Raw genomic sequence first — 16833 nt, forward strand, 5'->3', positions numbered from 1 at the left:
ATGACCATTGCCTGCTTCCAGGCCTGCGGAACCACTCCCTGGCACAGTGAGAGATTCAGGAGTGGATTCGCCAGCGGGTTAATTACTTCCGCCATTTTTGCCAAAAATTTGGCCGGGCAAGGGTCCAAGGGCGACCCTGATTTAAGATTGCCCATGAGCGCTAAGGAAGCAGGGGCTGAGATAGGTGAAAAGACGGCCAGCACCGGACCTAACGGGGCCGGAAGGTGCAGATCATCCTCAGGATTGGACTGCCCCGCGGGCGCCACCAGTGGAAAGGAATCCTGGATATGTTTAATCTTGCTGGTGAAAAAATTAGCAAGATCCAATGCCCAGGATTTGGAGGGCATATCTTGAGAAGTATTGGACCGCGGGGCCATGAATTCTCTCACTATGGTAAAGATCTCCTTACAGGAGTTGGAGGCGGCTTCTATCCTCCCTGCAAGGTAGGCTTTTTTTCCAAGGCGAATGTCTCGGTGATAGGCCTTCACCGCCATCTTATAGGTCAGCCTAGCCACTGGATCGTATTGTGAGCGCCAGGCTCTTTCGGCTGCCTTACACTGCTGTCGGGCAGCTGACAGTGCCGCAGTGAACCAGGGAGCCGAAACCCGTTTCGATGTTAGACGGGGGGCCAGCACCGGGGCAAGATCGTCCAGCCTATCCAGAAGCCATGCTTGCAGAGACTCCAGGTCCTTCTCCAGGTCGCCTGAAAGGGGGCAAGGGTGATCCAGGGCAGCCTGGGCTAACATTGCAGGGGTCACTCGATGGTACGCCCTAGGAGCTCGTCCCTGCTGCTGGGACACAGAATTAAAAGGTTTAACTGTGCCTCTGATCACAACTGTGCCTCTGTGGTGCACACTGAATTATTATTTGGTACAAAACAAGCACGGCTCGTGATCCCACCCGCTGAGCACCAATTTTATGTTGGACCTGCGATGGGCAAGCCCAGCACAAAGGGGGTAGCTTGGCACAAGTGACAAGGCAAGTGAAGGCTGTAGTGTTAAGCCGGCTTTGACCCAATAATAACCGCCTGTGCAGCCACACCAAACAGAAGGACACCACAACACTTCTGTAGAAAAATACGATTCCTTTATGTAAAAATTCTCTGTAAATAGGGATGATTGGGATAGCACATATACATTTCTTTTAGTCACACATTTCAGGGCTTCAATTCTGTAATGAGTAGTTCCATAAATAATATCAAGAATAAATAGCATCAATAAATAGAATAAATATCAGGAATAAATAGCATCAATAAATAGAATAAATGTTATCAGCAATCAATATCACAAATCAATAGATTATATATCACTTTCGCCTAGCAGAATAAATACTGGTTCATTTAAATAAATAAACACATGTTCATTCTGGTATCGCTGCCACCAATTAAATATTTCAGGAACATTACATTTGCATTACGTTTCAATTTGGAAAGATAACTCTTACAGTTTGTGTTGGTTTCAATAACAATGCATACAGGCTTCTCTGGGCACAGAATGCGTTTTGGGACTCTTTAAGGCTCATTCAAGGAGTACGCGCGTGTATCTAAAAAGGCAAGGAAACACAGTGAACATCTCATTTGCACGCTGCTATCACCGGGATAGGATCTCTGCTTGCCGGTGGAGTCTCTACGGGCCTACGGGCTTTGTCACCGCTAGCACTCAGGCGGCACCAGTTCAAAGTCTTTAGACTGACGAACAGGCTGCCGGCGAGGTCACGCAACTTCCGCGCTTAGTGAAAACAATGCCGGTTCACAGTTCCTTCACAACGCTGCACATTACTGGAAGAAACGGGCCCACCTCACGTTGGCTGTGATCGAAAAGCGATTCAGTCAGGGCACAGCACTCCTCACACCAGCGACGGGGTTCTCAGGGGCTCACCGGACCTCCCTCTGACTTCCGCGTTCAGGGTGGTTCCCGCCCACGGCCACAACTTCTGGGTCACTGGGGAGTGGCAGGGACGCTAATCCCGCCCAACAAAGGCTGGCGCTCCCCGCCCCGGCGCACCACCTCACCTTCAGTCTGCGCAGGAAGCGCTCTACGCTGGTGGGGCTCGGAGACGTCCGAGCTCCCCTCTAGAGGCGCCTGTCGCGAAGGGGGCACAGTCGACGATCGCGGTCGCGGCAAACTTGCTCTCGCCACGCGACTTGTGAAATCTGTCGCAATTCACAACCGGGGGGGGGGGCGGGGAGGCACACGATATTGGCCACGGTCTTTGGGGGTGATGAGGCACTCGCTGGGCAGGCGCTGTAGGCGCAAGGTCACCGCTAATGCGGATAACTGGAACGCCAGTCAGGGTCAATGCCAATGACCTTTGCCACTCTACTGCCCGCGCTACCAGCCACCTCAGGGGTCAACAGGGCAGGTGTCAATCTGGTGTTAAGTCTGGAATCTGAAATGAATCTAAAATGGCCGCCAGGGACTGAGCCTTATATAGCCAGTGCCCTGGGGTGCTGGCACGAGCCAGAAGGTTTCAGAACCTTCTCTGGCTGTGACAATGACATGGCCCTTTGGAGGTGTATTTAGGCCACTCCGAGCCACCGTACTGTGGTTCTAGAGCAGCCATTTTGTGTACCTGAGAGAAAATAAGAAATTCCTGTCATAAAAACGCGCTAAACAAAGGGCGCCAAAACCTCCAAAGGTCAAAGTTCATGAAGGCTCCAATGGGAGTCACTCACATGAGGGAAAAGGGTGTCTACCATTTTAGGGCCATATCTTTGAGTTGACAACCCCAGTTTGTAATGCCACCGGTTTCACCATGTCTTGTAAATAGGTGCCACAAACCTGGTGAGCAACTGGGCTTCAAGGAACATCTAACCCCATGAAACAACACATAAAAAGTCCTGGCAGACAAAGAAAAGCAACAAAATGTGGGAGGTACAGGGGAACAAAAGAAATCACAATGGTGAGGGGACTCTCAGAAGCAGACAGGTCTAACAAAAGGAACAGGTCTAACAAAAGGAATAAAAAAAAATCCTTTATCACCTGTATTTTATTGCATTGTTCTCACAATGTTGAAAATATAATAACCACAAGAAGGCATGGGATGAGAATGTGGTCATATGGCTGCATTTCAATCAATGTGAACAATTTGAATTTCCACATCACCAGTGAAATAAACCCAGATAGAGTGACTTTTCTAGACTTAGGAGTGTTTATAGAGAGCTAGAACATTGAAACCAATCTATAAGAAAGAAAACCTCAGCCAACACAATATTACACGCTTCTGGTTTTCACCCAAGGCACCTCATAGCAAGTATCCCTTATGGCGAAATGCTTAGAGCAAAGGGCAATTGCAGCCTGAGCAGTGATGCTGTTGTCTGCCAACAAGAAATGTTATGTAGATATAGCCATAGAGGGTACACCATGAGGTTGTTAAAGCAAACGCAGGTGGTGGTCAATAAGAAAGAACGGGACACAATTCTCTTTACCAGGAAAACGTAGAAACAAGGCAAAGGGGTAGCTAGGTTGATTACGCCTTCTAATAATCAAATCAATGAACTGATAGTACTACTTAGAAAGAACTGGCACATTATTCGATCTGATTCGATTATAGGGTCTTTAGTTCCCAGTAGTCTTCAAATCACTTACAGCAGAGCATTGAAGATGCCTTGGTCAAGAGTAGTCCTGAAAAACGTAAGCCCAGGAATTGGCTCACTCCAAAGAAAGGATTCTTTAAATGTACCAAGTGTAGAGCATGCACCTTAGGTACTAACACTACTGACTATTCAATACTGTTCAGTGATACACTACTTAAAATCTCAGGCACCTTCAATTTCAAAAGTGACTTTGCAGTATATGTGCTAACATGGAGCTCCAATTTAAGGTATGCAGGCAGCACAGTGCTGCAGGTACACAAGCGTATACTTCAGCACATGCATGCAATCACTAATGTAGATCAGTCATATCCAGTTGCAAGGCACTGTGCAGAATTCCACAACAATAATGTATCACAATATTCAATATTTTGTGCTTGACACTGTCCCAAGTAATAGAAGAGGGGTTGATCGAGTAAAGGCACAAAGGCAGTTCGAAACCAAGTATATTCTGAATCTTGACTCTAGGTCCACAGATGGGCAGAATATTGAAGAGGATTTACATACCTATTTGTAATGTGTATACCAATGCAATTGGGATGGGTGGCTCTCGTTTGGCAATATACAAATAAGTGTTACAGCCTCTGCATCAAACTAAAAACCAAATACAATGACAATGTTCGAAAAAGCGGATTCTTATTTTGTGATGCCTGCGTAGATTTGCACAGTATTAGGAGTGTGGCAAAAAATGGTTACATTAATTTTGCCCTGCTGTAGGGCAGTAATATAATATTTAATCATGTGGCATCAATGGCTTTGCCCACTTGGGCTTCATTGTGATGTAATAGCGCGTATTAATGATAATCCATTTACTTAGTCAGTATGTTACTATGTATTTTGTGAGTTTGCACATCAATGCAACGAAGTACTGTCAATACCATCTAAGTACTGGGCAGTAATTAATTTGCCTATTTGGGCACACTTGTGTAAAGTACTTTTATGTTACTAAGAATGATGAATCTTTGTAATATATCAAGTACTTTGTGAATTTGCACAAGAATGAATGTGCAATAGACCCACAGTGGTTTTAATTTTAATATGAGATATACTCACGACAGCCATTCATTTGAAAATGCAATTCCTGATTAAGCTAGTTATTTTAAAATGCAATCACTGAGTAAGTAGCTTATTTATGGTCACATGGCAAAAGCAGATTCGAATCACGCTGTATTGAATGAAAAATGAAATAGTGCAAGGCAATGTGAAGTATTTTGTTCATTTCAATGCTGACGTAAAATATAAGAGCAGGCAAAATGCGGGCAATGTTTGTGTGAACAAGGTCGTTGGTGTGGCCGAAACGTGTTACGAACCATATGGCAAAATAAAAATGATTTTGAGCAACATCGCAGTGTCTGCATCAATCTTGTGGGAGGAATCAAGGTTAGAGGATTGACGGTGGTGTGCTATATAATCCATATATATATATTCAGAATTCTTCATAAACATTTAATTATTTTTAAATAATGTTATCTGCATTAACAGGGAGTCGTATGTTAATCATACAGGTACCACAGGTTTCATATTGGGCCACCACAGCGTTACGTAGAATGAAGAAATCCCACAATGTCCATTTTCCTTTCAGAAGTTTAATTTAATGGATCTACTTCACTCACTGCTGAGAAAACCCAATATTTAAAGTGCCATCCTGACAAACCTCAGTTGATCAAACACAATTTTGGTGAATTTCCAAAATAAGGACAACTGTTTTCCCCTACCAAATTTGAGGACATTTGACAAACGAATATAACACAGAAGTTGACAATAAGGCAGGATTAAAAGAGATGAGAGGGGGTTGCTGTAGAGGGTCTAAGTGGTGATGGAGGTGCTAGTATATAGTTTGAAGTAGAGGTACAAAAGTGTAGGCAGAGATAGTAGAATACAGTCATGGGTAAAGGTGCTAAGGTATACAGAGGAGTATAGATAAATATAGGGGAATAAGTACCAGGTTATATGCTGGGGCAGGGATACTATGGGAAATCTAAGGATAGCAATCATAAGGCATAGACAGTGATTCAAAGCATAGGAAGGGAATAATAACTAGGGTATAGATATAGACCTAAGTATATAAGTAGGATATAAGCTGGGGTACAGCTACTAGGGTACAGGTAAGAGCTACTGGGTTTAAGTACGGGTACAGGTACTATAGTACTGGCAGGTTAAAAGAAAAGGATAAAAACCAAATACCAAATAGATGGTCTACATGACCCTGGAAAAACAAGAGTTTTTCTAGCAGGAAGTACTTTCATAAGATGGATTGAAAATCTTGGGAATCTAATTCATTTGGAAAACATAATAGAAACAGGATCATGGAGAAATCTCCTCCAGAGCAGGTTTTCTCAAGTATGTTTTTCTCTCGAATCACAGACAGCCAATATATTTCCTGGAGTTCCACGCCCTGTCTCTGCCTGTCTGTTTCTAAACCTTGGGTAAATTATTTGTCACTAAGCAACACCAAGATTGATTGTCCTTCTTTGTTGCTTCCTCGCCCTTCTGTTAAGTGCAATTTGTTTGTTTTCCTTTCCATTCATGTTGTAGTCACAAATGAGATAAAGTACTTCAGACTTCCTCGATAAGCAGCCATTTGGTTGTGACACAGTTTATCTTGGCATGGTCTCCTTTTATAATTACTTTATTGCCTCCTACCTTAAGTCTGTTTTGAGTTTTACTTCTGCACGTAACTTAAATATTGTTTGTGTATTTTGACATTTATTGGCAATTTTATACCAAAAGCCTCAAGTACCATCAGCCATAAAAGTAAGTGTATACATGCCAACCCCAAATAAATCCCTAATGAAGTGTAACCAACTCACTTAAAGTTGCTGGGACAAAGAGTGTTTATAAGCTTTCCACAGGATTCCAGGTGAATCTAGACACAGTTCTCAGCACCAATGTAAAAGCCTAGTGTATCCCTTGTGTTGTGATGTTTGTTCACTTCAACCGACCACCTTGTAATAGTGGCATAACTTACAATTGTTTGTAAAAGTAAACGATGGGCTAGCATGTGGTGTTTCTGAGAATATGAAGTCTTCTGGCAAATTCATATGTGTACAATGATTGGAAAATTGAACGAACACCGCTAAGAACAAAGATTGGATAAGGAAAAGCTCATGACTTGAAACACAGTCTTCAGACAACATGGAGTGAGGCGGTAATGTTGTGCATAAGGTGTAACCCTGGAAGAGTGAGGGCATCAAGGGATGGTCACCACAAACAAAAAACACTGGCATAATCTTTGTCCTAATTCAAAATGCTTTCGCTTATTTCAAGCAGAAAATCTTACTTGAATTGAACTACTTTGCACAAACTTGAGAACATCCTCTTGAACATGGTTTCACCATTTCACTAAACATGTAGTCTCAAAAGTGCCCTCACAAGTTGGTTGATGACTGACTGATGAGTTCAAATAGTTCAAAACTTCAATAACATACAAGTGGATTCCATACTTTTTCTTTGCAGTTTTATATAGCGCGATCTTTGCCTAGGGGTATCAGAGCACTGTACATTACACACTTTTAGGCAAAGGGATATTACGTGATTGGGCAAGAATCACAGGATGTTGAGCTGAGTCTGGATTCAAACCTGGCTCCCCAGGTTCTAAAGTCAGCAGCTGAAAATGACAGGCACATCTCAGCCTACCATAACCAATTTAAACTGATTGTGAATGGTTGGTCAAGTCCTGAGCCCAATTACATGACCACACTCATACATATAAATGAGCTTAAATATTTTTTTATCTAAATTATTCTTGCACTTTTCTCTGATCCCTGTGTGCGTGCAACTTCTTCACTTTATATATTATATATTAAGTATTTTCTAACATTGACTATTTTTCTTCAAAAAGTGTGTTGTTCTATTTAGATTCAATCATCTTGTTTTATACTGTAGTACGTATCTCAAATTGTTTCTGCACACCTGTTGATTCATGCTTATTAGAGGAACCTTTTTTCTTTTTCTACATGTACTCAGTTTCTTCTTACGCTCTGGTTTAGCATGTGCTTAATTATGTCACAAATTTGTTGGCCACATGACTTAATGGCAGCACTGGGGCTTTTCTTAGAGATATCGGGATGAGGTGTGTGTGGATTCAAATTGAATTGCGAAACAATCCAGAGTCACAGCTCCCAGAATACACTGCTTTGTTAAATGAAAGCCCAGAACTGGAAAGTTGGTGTTCTAGTGACCCGAAGTGAAGTGGTCATCTGAATTAAAAGCCTTTGATTTGCTCCTGTGACATCATAGAGCGTGGCATCACAAACTTTGATCTCAATGGTGGGCTTTTATTATTTAACGTTCTTGATTAGCTGTCACATTATTTCATAGGGAATGTATGTAAAAAAAGAGGAAAAAATATTATTGGATCCCCAGTATCAAGGCTTAACTATTGAGAGCCAACATATTGCGGAAGTAAGTGCATACTGTTAAGTTTAGATTGAGGAATAACTTGAACAACGCGAGTAGAGCTACGCGTGCCATTCCAATGCAAGTGTAACCACGCTTGCCTTATCCACGCACATGACTTAACCACGCATATGCGTGATTAAGGCAATGCGCTGAGCAGATGCTGAGATCGGCAGGCCCAGGAACAGGAAGGATCGAGAGAGGATGTAGTGAGGTAATTGGGGCTGGGGCCGGGGTTTGGGGGGGAGAGTCGTTTTTAAGGGTTGGTGGTAGTTTTTAGGGCTCAGGGTTAGGGCTTGGGAAGCGGGTTGTTTTTAGGCCTTGGGGCTTGGGTAGCTTTTAGGGCTGATGGGGTGTCAGAGTAGTTTTTAGGGCTTAGGGGTCAGGGTAGTTTAAGGGCTCCGGGGGTTGGGGTAGTGTTTAGGGGTCAGGGGGTTCAGGGTAGTTTATAAAGTTCAGCGTTGGGTTTGAGCACCCATTTGGGAAAAGGAGCCTTTTATTCCGTTTGAGAGCGGGCACTGTAACATTTTTGCTATGTTTCCATTTTGGCTATTAGTCTAACCTTGATCACACCCCATGCCCATGCGACGGAGTGAGTGCACAAACTGATCTGCATTTCTTAATCTTTTTTAAATATTATTTAAAATAAGTGAAGTGGCTTTTAACTCAATTTTTTAAAAAGCAGAGACCTGCTTGGATAAAGCCTACCAGTGGTTGCTTACTTTGAATAATGAAGAATTGGTCTTTGGCACCAGCACTTTTTTGAAAATTGCCACCTGAGCTCGTAAGATGATGTCCAACCGCTGACATTTTTGTCTCTTTATGAATACCTTGCTAAATTAATTGATGAATTGTTATTGTTGCATCACCATAAACCGTCTAATTTGATATGGATTTTATTACTATTGTTGTATAATTGCTGCGTTACTGTGCTTTTATGGATTTTTGGATTCCGAATAAAGTTAATTTGAACTGAACTAGCCACTCGTGCCTTTGTCATACTACCATATAGATTTATATTTTAAACTCCATATGTATGTACCTTGAAAATATATATTGTGAAGGTACATATATTTGAATTTAAGGATAGTAAAGCTATACCATATATACTAACGTTCATGATATTTTTGTTCTCTATTTTGGCCCAATTATATGTTTTCCTCTATATTTTGACATACAGCCCCTATGGAATAACCGGACAGCTAATATGTCAACTAGTAATTATGCTTTTAGCTGTCTATGCTCACTGTTGTTGGCATTAAAATGAGGACTGGTAGAAAGTCACTCACAGTATTAACTCTGATCTAGACCCTGGCACTCGCAACGAGGGAGTTATAACATTTTCCACATTCACTTATGCAGGGCTACCACCAACATTTGTTTTTACAATAAGGGCACTTCGTTTCTGTGTTCTGATGTGGTATTATTACATTTGTCATACAGTAATGAGCCATTTGATGGCAATGGTAGTGCATCTTTCTGAATGCCCCAATCGTGGGCCCCTCTAAATGATGTCTTAGGTGTACTTCCTTTCCCCTTCAGCCCTAGTATTTCCCTGTTCACACCCTTCCTGACTGGCAATAGCTATTACACAATGAGTAAGTATTAGACTAAGTTTCCAATAATTGAATATTGACCTGGGGACTATCTAAAACTATCTAAATAAATTGAAATAGCACTCACCTGGGTCCTTTGCTCTCCCATCAAAGTTCTGAAAATAAGCAAAAAAGTGGATTTAACACCTTTGGTTATGTGTAGGAACAGGCAGACTGTCTAATGTGAAACCAAAGCACCAGAGATGTTTTTCAAGCTTGGTTACTTTACTAAACAAGTCGCGATTCACAAATCTTTCCTCCACGATTTGACGTGATATACTCTGGGGAATATAGGAATAAGTAAGAGCCATGGGCCAGATGCATCAAAGGGTTTTGCCCAGTCTGTGTTTATGGGAAAATGAGTTCATACATATGGCCCCATGTTACTGGTTAAATCATATGGAGTTCTGTTGACGATTTATTACCACAACACCAAAATGTCTCAATGCAATTGTAAGACATAATAAACAGTTACCGTCCCTCGCTCTCTCTCTCTCCCCAGCCCTATCTGTCTCCTTCCCCGTCTCCTGTTGTCCAGTCATTTCACGGGCTAAAAGCTATCAAAAATAATGTACAGGCAGTGCTTATATTGAGCTAGTGGTTGCAGGTGAGGACTACTGGCACTCAATTTTCAGGACCAGAACTTATGCTTCCTCATCAGACTTTGATCCAGAGAAAGAATGAAAAGTACACTAGACAGAAAGAAAAAAGCAGGGGTAGAAAGACAGAAAAACCACAAAAAAGTGACAAGGGGACAAAGCAAGAACCTGCAAGAGTGAGATAGTGTGACAGGGAGTCTCTGGAGGTGGATTAAAGTGGCATGAAGTTCAATCAAGTCTATGCAGCCTTGGTTGTCACACACCAAAATTCAATAGCCCCGGCCCCAGGCTTCTGAGCCAAACTGTGAGTCTCATCACACATTATTTTTAACACATTAAGCACTGTCAGGTGACATAAAGCCCATGAATGGGGGTACGTGCTTGTAGTCAGGTGTGGAGACACTGTCTCAATCAATCAATCAAACAAACAATCACACATTTATATAACGCTGCAAATAATTTGTGAGGGTCTAGAGGCACTGGAGAAGCTGGCTGCTGTGCAGTGGTTTGGTCATTCAAACATTCAGGTCTTGAGCTCTTTCCTGAGTTGCTGGATTTCTGGGCGAGTCCTGAGGTGCAGGGGGAGGCCGTTCCATGCCTTTGCCACCAGGTGCGAGAAAGAGCGATCTCCACTGTTGGTTCGGCAGATCTGGGGGGGCTGTCTGCGAGGGAGAGGGAAGCAGATTGTAGGTGTCTGGTAGGTTGGTGGAAGGTCAGATGTTTGTTGATGTATGCAGATCCTTTGTTGTGTAGGGCTTTGTATGCTTGCGTCAGAATCTTGAACTGTCGTCTCTTCTAGATCAGGAGCCAGTGTAGCTTCTAGAAGTGGAGTGAGATATGGGTCCTTCTGGGGAAGTCGACAATGAGTCTTGTAGCAGAACTTTGTATTGTCTGTTGCCTCTTCAGGAGGTGTGCAATGATTCCTACATAGAGTGTGTTCCCTTAGTCAAGTTTGCTGGTGATGAGTGCCTGGGTGATGGTCCTTTTGGTGGTGAATGGAAGACACCTGAAGATCTTGCGGAGCATGCGTAGGGTGTGGAAGCAGACAGATGAAACTGCATTGACCTCTTTCTTCATAGAAAGCTTGCTGTCTAGGATGAAGGCGCGTTTTCAGGCATGGTCTGTCGGAGTGGGGGGTGGGCCGAGTTCCTTTGGCCACCATGCATTATTCCATGGCGAGGTGTTGTTCCCAAAGATGAGGACCTACATTTTGTTTGTCTTAAGTTTGAAGCAAACACAAGGAGATGATGGACGGAGCGCTGAATCACAGATCTGGGTTGAATACATCATCGTTCTTTGGCTCACTTCGCCACCCCCAGTTCAGATCCTGCCATATGCAAATCAATCTCGACCCTGTTCCTCATGGGAACAGTCCAGCCTGAAAAGCCAAGCCAGGTCTTCCCTGGACCAGAAAGAAGCATCCTGGGACTGGTTTCTGGGTAATACCAACCAGTCTTAAGTTTGCTACAGTAGTCCTTCAACCAGTCAGCGAGGTTCCTTAAATATCTGTGGAAGTTGGCTCTGGTGGTGGAGGTATCTTCTGACAGCGAGAGGATGAGCTGAGTGTTGTTGGCGTAGGCGATGATGTTGAGTCTGTGTGATCTGATGGTGCCTGCCAGGAGGGTCATGTAGGTGATGAAGAGGGTGAGGCAGAGGGGCAATCCTTGGGGAAAGCTGTAGATGATCTTCTTGTGCTCTGAGATGAACGGTGGGAGTCAAATTCTCTAAGTTTTTCTGGTGAGATATGAGGCAATCCATTAGAGGGGGTCTACTTGGATTTCGACATAGTGGAGTCTGTTGATCAGGATGTGATGAGAGACAGTGTAAAAGGTGGCTGATAGGTCCAGGAGGATAAGGGCTGCAGTTTCGAGCCCTGATGTAATCGGTGGCTGTGATCAGGGTTGTCCAAGTGCTGTGGTTGGCTCGAAAACTGAATTGGGAGCGGTCCAAGAGGTAGTGGCATTCCAGGTGTTCGGTAATTTGATGGTTGATAGCTTTCTTGAGGACCTTTAATGGAAAGGGGAGCAGCGACATGGACCGATAGTTCTTCAGCTCTGCTGGATCGGTGGATGGTTTCTTCAGGAGAGGCCTCACTAAGTGAGCTTTCAGTCCTCAGGAAAGGAGTCCGAGAGGTAATGGGAGGTGTTAAGGACTTTCCTGAGTTCGTCCCCAATTGTCTTGCTTCCGAGGTTGTAGATGTGGTGTGGACAGGCGTCTGTGGGTGCTCCCGAGTGCACTGAGTTCATGATGGAGATTGTGGCTCGAGTAATGAGGAGGTCCCAGTGGGTGATCCGGTGTTCGAGGTTTGTGCTTGTGGACCTGAGCAGGTTGATACTGTCTGCAGAAGGGGGTAGGGGTTCGAAGATTCCGTAAATGGCTGAGATCTTGTCATGGAAGAAGTTTGCCAAGGAGTCACACACTTCTTGTGAGGGTGTAGTGCTGTTCTCAGCGGCTGCAAGATTGCAGACTCCTTCACGATGGTGAAGAGTTCTTTGCTGCAGTTTGTGCTGGCTTCAATGTGGGCTGCTGGGGCATTCTTTTTTTCTGGAGGCAGTGGTACTGGTTGAGTGCTGTAATGAAGGTAGTGTGGTCTTCTGTCTTTTTGCTGGTGCGCCACTTCCTTTCGAGTTGTAAGCAGATGAACTTGATGGATTTCAGCTCCTCAGTGTACCAGCTGGCTCTTTTGGTGGGTCTTTTGGGCTTTACTCGCTTGCCAAGGGCAATTCTGTTAGTGCATTCTGTGATCCACTGGGAGATGTTTTTTGCTGTCATCTGTGGGTTTGGTGTTGAGTCTGGGAGGTGGAAGCTACGATCGTTGTTCCATTGATTTTCTGTAATCTTTTTCCAGTCTCTGCGCTTGGAGATTAGGGATGGTGTGCCAGGGTTGGTAGGTCCTGCGATAGTGATGTGGACGTTGAAGTAGTCGGTCCAGGTGAGCTGTGTGATGTGGTTGTACTTGACTCTGTAGTTGGAAGTAAAGATGGGGGTTGAGTGTGTGTCCTGCAATGCAGGAGGGGTAGGTGATCAGCTGCTTGAGTCCGTTGTTGCTCATGCTTTCCAGGAGGTCAGTTATATTGGCGTCGCTAGGGTTGTCGAGATGGAAGTTAAGGTCTCCTAGGAAGAAGTAGTACTCAGAGTCCAATGTGATCAGGGTGATGAGGTCAGGGATGGCGTTGCAGAATCTGGGGCGTGGTCCTGGTGTTCTGTAGGCGAGGGTGCCTCTGATGGTGCTTTTCCCATCTGTGTGTAGTTGGAAATTGAGGTGTTCCATTATTGGGGCTGAGTCATCTGGGGAGGTCATAAAGTGTATGGTGTCCTTGTAGATGATGGCGATTCCACCTCTGTGTTTGTTGATTCGGTTCTAGTGTTTTATTTTGTAGCCTTCTGGGGTAGCGATGTCTGGTGCAGAGGCCGGTTTCAGTCAGGTCTCTGTGAAGAAAATTACATCTGGTGTGATGGATGAGATACTACCCCAGATCTCCATGGTGTATTTCCTGAGTGATCGTGTGTTGAGTAGAATGCACTGGAGTTGTGTTATGGTGGTCTTTTTCGGTGCCGTCGGTGCTGTCACGTTTGTGGTATCTCTGGTGTTGTTGGTTGCTTCAGTGCTGCAGGTGAAGCGGCAGTGCTGGCAAGAGAAAGGTCCTCTAGTGGTGCGTGGGGATGCGTGGCAGCAGTGGTTGTTGATGCGACTGGGGTTCAAGGCTCGGAGTTCCTGCAGCAGTGTAGCTGCGCAGGGTGGAAGAACCAGGGTTTCTGGTGCTGGTCGCGGTCTGGGCACAGGTGGCCTTTTCCCAAGGTAATTCTACATTCCCCAACATACAACAATTCCTAGGGAATTCTGCATTCCAAAATAATGTTCCTCACAGATTTTGTATTTTCAGGTGTGACGCCAAACCACTTGTAATGAAAGGCTATAGTGCCCCAATAATGGTTGTGTAATTTAAATTTTTTCTTAGGGAATTCAAAACATGCTACATTTGTTCCATGATTTAATAGCTTAAAACATGCCTTTTAAAGTCAGTTGTGTTTTTGAGTAATATTTTAAGGTAGGTTTTTTTCAAAGATGCACCAATAAAAAGAGAGCATTTTAAACAAACACAATAAAGCAGAAATGGTAATACATAGGCGAGCTTAAAGCCCATATACTGATTTCTACATGTTTTGCAGACAGCGCAAGCACTGCCTAAGCTCGACCTAAAAATGGGAGTAAAGGTTACAATGTATGTAGTCTGCAGGGTTAAAAAAACATAAACCACAATTACTGAATTAGTTCTTTTAAATTGTATTTGAAAATAACAAATTGTAATGTTATACAATACACTCAATTCATCCTCAATAAACATTTAAACTTCACAGCACACCACATGACACCATGTATTAATCTTCATTGAATGGATGCACTATATAGTGCAAAGATATTTAAAAAAATAAAAACGCATCTTAGCTTATGCATTTCAGTACATTGAGACTTTTTCTTTTTTAGGTGTTTTTTCTGCAGTAACTGTAGACATAATACCCATTTAAAACCAATGGGGTCCACCCGCTAACAGACTGCCCAGCCTATTTTAGGTAAACGGGTGTTGCACCCAGCGCTTATTATGAGCCCTGGTTGCTGGTGGGGGTCACTGGCACTCATTTATCGGGACCACCACGTATTTTTCTTCTTGAACGAGCGCAAGATAGGGAAAGTACATAAAGTAAAAAGATGTAGGAAGAGGAAGGTGGGAAAACCGGCACTTAGGGAGAAAGCTAAAGGTGCAGCATTAGTGGATGAAAGAGGATCAGGTAAGTAAAGAGGTGTGGCGCAGCGGCTAGAGTGGCTGACTCTGGAGCGCAAGGCTCACAGTTCGATCCCCAGCTCAGCACCATGTGACTCTGGGCAATAGCTCACTTAATCTCCCCGACAGCCCCCAGCGCGATCTCATGGTATGAAGCATTCGATTTGTCAGTAATTCGGCCAATGTCTTACGTAGCTAAGTAAAATATTAGATTATCATTAACAATATTTCATATGACCTAGAATTTCAAGTTGTGGAAAAACAAACGTGATTGTATGAAGATGCTTCCAGATCATCTGACTACTGCCCAACTTAATTCTGCACCTAAAGCCTTGAGGACTTCTTGGGGAACATTGGCTAAGAAGTGGCTTACACAAGACAACCCCTGAGAGGGTAGGCAGCTTTAATGAAAGTGATCAAGTTAAAGGTCTGTGATCACTTTTACCTCTATCAATGATTGTCAAACCATCAAGTAATTTACTATGGTGCAAAAGCCACTAAAATGTAATCCAACATGCAACTATGAGTTCCTCTCTGAAAATAATATAAGCCTGGAATATCTGAGTTCATCCATCTTCCCAAAACACCATTCCTGCACAAAAGTAAATGTTTGAAAGCAGTTACAAGTAAAAGATGCGACAGATGCCCAGTCATGTTCAGAAAACCTTTACCATAAGCATACATTCTAATGCCCATGAAGTGTTACCCCAGTAATGACACAGTAGGGCTCCCTATCATACCCCAAGCCTCTGGGTTTCCATCTACACATGGAGAGCAGAAGCCAACTCCCAATGTGTTCTATCAAACTCTCCAAAACTATGTCCAGCTTCCAACACACAACGCTTGCATATTGGAGGCTAAGGGGGCTATGCACTTGAGACAACATGTGGGGGGAATCACTGGAGATTATCTCCATCAGTATAGCACACCACTGGTGTCCCCGAAAAGCACCAGGTCTGCAGTTCGGGAGGTCCCTAAGGATTGGGGACACCACAAAATCTGCCATAACTTAAACCAATAGGAAGTTCTAGGGACAAACGAAAAATGTCAGAGACTAACCAACCATTGTGTATGTTCTCGGCTTTTGTCCCTACAGTCAGGATTCAAACTTTCTCTTGTTTATTTTATGTTTACTTTTGTTTCAAACAGTACTATATAAATGACTTCACAGCACTCAGAGATTGTGGTATTTCAAATTTTTTTTACTTATATTTTCTGTCTCAGAAAGATTGTTTGCCCCGTCGCAATCTATGTCTCTTGATTAACCTGTCATGGAAGCTTGCATTAGGTCTTTTTCTTCATTTAGAAGCGCATTGATTGTTATGAGGCAGATGCAGCAGGTACACCCAGGAACCAGGCTCAAGGGAAGTTTAGGAAACAATAAACATACTATGGCTTTTTAAGATGGGAGTTCTCTTTGGTTTGGCCTGTTGGCTCCCTTGGAAGGTGTTGGCCCATCCGTCCTGCTTGTTAGAGCCATCCTTGTACGATATCCTTTCTGGGGTATTCTACAGTCCATGGTTGTAGGACATGTGCCATTGCCTCCTCTTTGTCACAGCAAGCTCTTGCTCTTCCACCCTTTCTAGTATTGTATAGTGGAGCCCTTTATTTGGTCACTTGCAATCGTGACTTAAGTAGAGGGTCACCAAAGACAGGGGCAGTAGGGAAAATGGAAGACAGAATATCGAAGGGTCACTATATCCTGACCAGAATATCAAGGAACAAATACTTAAGAGGTAAGTGCAGGAAGGTAAGTATGTCTTTATCATTCTTAACTCCACATCTATGTACCTTGGAGATATTTATACAAAATTGTTGTGCGTTATGTGGAGTTAGGTATAGTAACTCTATTCAAACTTACCTTTCAA

At 43.5% G+C, this 16833-nt stretch overlaps 1 protein-coding gene across 4 annotated transcripts in view; it reads right to left on the reverse strand.

The window, feature by feature from the left end:
* Window positions 1-16833, reverse strand: part of LOC144782081 (cadherin-related family member 4-like) — a 359291-nt gene that overhangs the window by 15782 nt on the left and 326676 nt on the right. For all 4 annotated transcript variants that reach the window (XM_078661234.1, XM_078661232.1, XM_078661231.1 and 1 more), the window contains exon 19: window positions 9674-9701. In XM_078661234.1, the coding sequence (XP_078517360.1) occupies window positions 9674-9701 (28 nt within the window). The remainder of the gene's footprint in view (window positions 1-9673; window positions 9702-16833) is intronic.

Source organism: Lissotriton helveticus, chromosome 9, assembly GCF_964261635.1.
Source record: "Lissotriton helveticus chromosome 9, aLisHel1.1, whole genome shotgun sequence".
Lineage (NCBI taxonomy): Eukaryota > Metazoa > Chordata > Amphibia > Caudata > Salamandridae > Lissotriton > Lissotriton helveticus.